This window comes from Glycine max, chromosome 7, assembly GCF_000004515.6.
Source record: "Glycine max cultivar Williams 82 chromosome 7, Glycine_max_v4.0, whole genome shotgun sequence".
NCBI classification, from domain to species: Eukaryota; Viridiplantae; Streptophyta; class Magnoliopsida; order Fabales; family Fabaceae; genus Glycine; species Glycine max.
The window spans coordinates 36,037,019-36,042,353 of NC_038243.2; the positions used below are offsets into that span (position 1 = coordinate 36,037,019).

At 28.8% G+C, this 5,335-nt stretch overlaps 1 protein-coding gene across 1 annotated transcript; it reads right to left on the reverse strand.

The window, feature by feature from the left end:
- Window positions 1-475: 475 nt before the first annotated feature.
- LOC100808310 (transcription factor MYB102) lies at window positions 476-2,216 on the reverse strand. Its single transcript, XM_003529242.4, has 3 exons — window positions 1,899-2,216; window positions 1,631-1,760; window positions 476-1,393 (listed from the first exon to the last, which is right to left on the reverse strand). Exons 1-3 carry the CDS (start codon window positions 2,029-2,031, stop codon window positions 640-642), a joined length of 1,017 nt encoding a protein of 338 aa, XP_003529290.1. The 5' UTR covers window positions 2,032-2,216; the 3' UTR covers window positions 476-639.
- Window positions 2,217-5,335: the final 3,119 nt, after the last annotated feature.

Here is a 5,335-nt window from a genome sequence, read left to right on the forward strand (position 1 = left end):
AATTTAGTGTGTACATATGTATTTTATAATAATTATTTTTAAAATTATATGTAAGATGATTTTTAATAAATTGATAGTGCATTAAAATTAAATTCTTTTTATTTTTTCAATAAATATTAATTATTAATGATTGGTTTTTCTATTTCATTCTAGCTATATTTTTGTGTTTAATTAATATGAAAATACATTATTTATATAATTAATTAATGATTTGGCACATTTTAATTTTATGTATATGTTGATTTTTGGTTGATTGTTGCGCATAATACTCAATATTTCTTGCCTTGAAGTGATTTACTAACTGGTTTTGGTTAAGTGCTTTGTTTATATAATCCTATTAAAATTTTTAATAAATTGCTAATATTAGGAAGAAAACAGACATGCACAGTAACATGGCAATAATAGAAACTTGAAGCGACAAATAATTGGAAAAGGATATATAAGGACTTCTTTTTCCTAACACATCAAAAGCCTCAATGCAGAAAGTCAACTACCAATACTATTAAAAATTTAGAAAATGTTACAAGTATGAACACAATCGATCCATTGTGATTATCTAGCTAGCCCCAGATAAATAAATCAATTTTGTTCGAGACGATTGTTTCATGATGTGAATAAGTTAATTATATGAGTACTTAGTCATACGCATAGCATATCTGGGATTTCAAATCTCAACAAGTTGTTGCTACTGACATAGCTTTCTGTCTCATCCTCAGTGCTGCTGCACCCATTGACATACGTCGAGTTCGAATTCAACGGTGTGGGACTTGAAGAAGGCGTTGAGAGAACTGAAGTGTAGCTGAAGTTCTGGTTGTTGTTATAGGAATTGTTATAAGTTGAGAGTTCAGAAATTGGAGGGTAATCATAGTTTGGTAATTGAGGAACATAACTTGTATGATCAATTCCGTTGCAATGCAAATCACTTGGTTGAGAATGTTGTTGGAAGCTAGAGTCTTGGAAAATTGAAGGGTATGGAATAATATTCATATTGGATTCAACAAACTGTGTATGATTGAAAGGCAATGCTTCTTGAGCCAAGTCCTGAGGGATTTGGTTCTGAATTTGGGGGTCACAGAGATGGTTCTCTTCACAATTTTGTGCACACATGTTTTGGTGTTGGCGTTGCTGCAGAGAGGGGAAGGGTGACGAGGCCAACTTTAGAAGCTCAGGGTTCACCACTGTGTTAGTGCCAAGAAGTCTTTGGATGTTCATTTGTGTTGAACCGTAGAGGGTTGAACTTAAGATGGAAGATAGGTCCAAAAGATCAAGCCTTGGCCTATGTGTCACAGGGTCAATTCCCATCCTTAGAAGCCTTTTTCTAATGTGGGTGTTCCAGTAATTCTTGATTTCATTGTCTGTTCTTCCGGGTAAGCGAGAAGCAATAGCTGACCACCTACACAGTAATCCCATAATACCAAGTTAATTACAAAACCCTCTTTCGTTATTATTATTAGTACTTTAATCAATAATAATATTGGACTCATGTCCAAAAGCAAAAACTTATTAAATAAGAACTAACTAAAGAAATCTAGTTTAATTGATCGAGTAAAATACATAAATTATTGTAAATCTCTTTATATCTGTTTTGGATTCTTACGAGAAAAAAATACTTATTAAACAAGTGGCTTACTTGTTGCCAAGAATGCTATGTAGCTGTATTATAGTCTCTTCCTCTTCAAAAGTGAATTGACCTCGCTTTATATCTGGTCGGAGATAGTTTGTCCAACGGAGACGGCAACTCTTTCCACACCTTTGCAAACCTACTCAATGCAAAATAAGCAAAACACATACATTCATATTAGTTCAAGTACAAATAGAAAAAACAAAAACTTACTTTATTTGTGTGTTTAATAATGTTCATTTTTGGTACAAAAGATGAAGATAAATTTATGACATACCAGCATTCTTTGGGAGTACTCTCCAATTGCCGTACCCATGTTTCTGAATGTAATCAATAAGTTTTTGGTCTTCTTCTGGTGTCCATGGTCCTTTCTTGAGGCCATTTTTGTTACAACAAGGTGATCTACCCATTGTAATTTGAACTTGTTGAGCTACTTAATTAAGCTACTATAGCTAAATGATGAGTTTGCGTGATAGAAAAAAAAAGAAAGAGGGAGAAGCTTTTGGAGACGTGAGAAAATAAAGAAAGTGTGGGAGAGAAATAATGGAATTATGTTTTTATGAGACTCAAGGGGACGTAGTTGCTTGTTGTATAAATAGCAATTAAGGAGATGAAGGGTAAGAAAAAGGGCAACTCAATTGGATTTGGTGCCGGCCTCTGTTATCTCTTCTGCTACGTGTCCCCTTTTCATATCATTTAATAAATTTTCTCAAGGTGGTTTGTGTATTAAATTTCTTTCTATCTAGCATTGCAAATTAGTAAAAGTAGAGTGAATTAATTAATATTACTGGGAAAAAAAATCTTTACTTTTAATCACACGTTGAAATTTGTTCATTGGATTCATACGTTTGCTTGATAGCATTACATCGTTTTCCGGAGAGTGTGACCCATACCTTTCTGGGTTCACATTAGCTGTAATCAACACATTACAGGCCACGTAACCCCTAAGAACACATGTCTTCTTTCCAATTCCATGTTTTAGAGGAAATGTTCTTATTTACTTGTGATTACACTTAATTATAATAAAAAAAATGAATTTAATAATTATATACTGACAATAATAGTATATAAAAAGTTTTATACTGTTAGTTAATTATAAATCAATTTTAATGTGATTCTTAAAAGCTATTATATTATCAAACTAAATAAACACTTTTTAAAAAAACAAATGGTATTTGAAATGTATAATTACATATGTCTAGGCGTATTTTAGTTTAATTGGTGCTTAAAAAATTATTTTAGTTTAATTAATGATAATATTGAAAGTATTAAATATATAATTGTGTTAAATACTTAAAAAAATTGTTTAGCATGATATTCAACAAAAAATATATATATAAAGTTTAGCATACGTCAATAATTTTCAATCATATTTCTGGCTTGCCATCATTTAAAATTACAAAGAAACTACCTTTAAAAAATTAAACTGAACCCCTAAGTCGAATTCTTCTATTGACAGACATATCTCTCTCTATAATTAAATTTACAAAATACTTTTTACAGTCACATTTCCATAAAATAATTATATTTTAAATACCTAAATATACAAAAGTGTATCTTATACTAATGAAACGAAGTTCAATTAATGTTTAGAATTATTAATAATAATATAATATAACTATTATTTAATGAAAATTAATTATTAATGTAACATTGTGAACTTATATTAATAACATAATGTATATTATATACTAATATTATGAAGTATTGATATCATATTAAGTTTCAATGCTATATCAGAATTGTTTTAGTATAATGTTTTATATTAGTGTAGATTATAATGTTTATACTAATAGATTAATTTTTGTTAATAAACATTATGTTACTAGAGATAAACTGCCTGACCTTTAACATATATATAACATTTTCAGTGATGAATTCAATAATTTTGAAATAAAATACTTCTTCGACTTTTAGATGAATTTTTAGTTTATCATTTTATTATTATTTTACTATCACTTCTTTATTTATACTTTTTAAAAATTATAATATATATTTTCATTCGGTTTCTGTTTTTGAAATTCTGTATAAAAAGATCATGAATTTTATGCTTCTGATTTCCCTTTTTAAAAAAAATATATTTTTAATAGCAAAAGCATAACACTAATCACTTTTTTGTTCCTTCCAACGAGTATTGCAAAAGAATATATCTCAGTAACCCCAATTTGCTTATCGAGTTCATGTCATAATGTTTGTGTGTCTGATGTAGTATTTGATCTATTTTTATTATATGTTTAATCTTTAAATAATATTAGTTTGTTAGTTTTGTTAAAAATATCCAAGAGATCCTAAGTTGTAATTTCTCGTTTTCTTTTCACTTTTTTTTTATCCTTAAATTTTCTCATCATAATCACTAAATCAATTTTATATCTCCACTTTTAGAATAGACTTGATCATACTTTAAAGACTAAAAGTAACATAGTTATGCTAAGCTATGATTTATTAGTAACGAATAGACGAGGTTTGCAAAATTGGACATTTGCTCATAGTTTAATATTATATAAAAAAAAGTATTGAGCTTATTTTACTCTCAAAAAGTATTTTGAAAATGAAATTACTTAAGTCTCATAAAAAAATTATTGACTGTATAATGTAAGTGATCTTAATATTATTTGCTTGCACATATATTTTTTTTAAGAGAATCTCAATTGCAAAGTATAAATACACGTTGTCCACCGCCCCTTATAGCCGCCTTAGACATTAAGAGGCCTTTTTAGCTATACAAATGTTCTATCATATTTTTCTGAAAGAGTAGTCATTATCTTTGACTGTGTAGGTTAAATAACACGTTTTATCTTTATATTTTTTTTCTCCCCTTCCCAGTCTGAACTGGAACAACAGGAGTAGTGTGCGGGTCATAAAAGGAAGTAGAACAAGTCTTTTTTCCTATACTATCTTGGATCAAGTCATGTATAAAAATATAATAGAGATCGAGCTTTCAGTTTAAATGACTTTATTTAACTAAAAAAATTTGTGACACTCTGAATTGATGAATATCTTGCTTATGTATACGTTTCCAGCATGGGCGAGATAGATTGTAAATCTATAATAACTTACATCCTATCATCTGAAATTTAAGGTTGTTCAGGTGTCCAATGATTTTATATCTTTCTGTAAATAATATCTTAAAAAATAGTCCAAATTCAAAAGTAAATTTTGTTAGGAACCGAACTAATCATATTGTTCTTAATCTAACCAAAGTGTCAAAATTATTTGCTAGCAATCAATTCTATGATTGTGTATTCCTTCTTATATTTATTTTGCTCTCTTAACTGAAATTAAATAAGTTTGCTTTCAATAAAAAAAAAAACTATTAATATGAGACTTGTTTCTCATATTACATTCAATGTAAATAAACTATATAGAGATGATACCAAAAATGAAAAACAAAAATAGAAGCATAAAAAAGAGAGAATGAGTTTTGCAAAAAGTAAGAAATGGTTACACCTAATGGGACTGATTATGTGTAATTTTTAAATATAATAGTAATAATTAGCATTACTTGGTACGAGATGAATATTTTGAGTATTTTAATGGATATCAATCGCCAATGTTGCAGTTTACGGGGACACAAATATTAGTACAATTGTATATAATTGAAATTTGAGAAACTACCTGAGACGTGTCCTCAGATAACAAGGTTGGCTTAGCCACTTACAACAGTAGAGACAATTAAACGTCACTGGATTAGCCAAATTCACCACACATCCTCTG

Bases quoted from the DNA above. Each gene is read 5' to 3' on its own strand.
- LOC100808310 (XM_003529242.4), bottom strand. From the start codon at position 2,031: ATGGGTAGATCACCTTGTTGTAACAAAAATGGCCTCAAGAAAGGACCA. The intron at 1,761-1,898 runs GTATGTCATAAA...TGCATTGAGTAG, and splicing joins AGTACTCCCAAAGAATGCTG to GTTTGCAAAGGTGTGGAAAG. The intron at 1,394-1,630 runs GTAAGCCACTTG...ATTACTGTGTAG, and splicing joins CATAGCATTCTTGGCAACAA to GTGGTCAGCTATTGCTTCTC.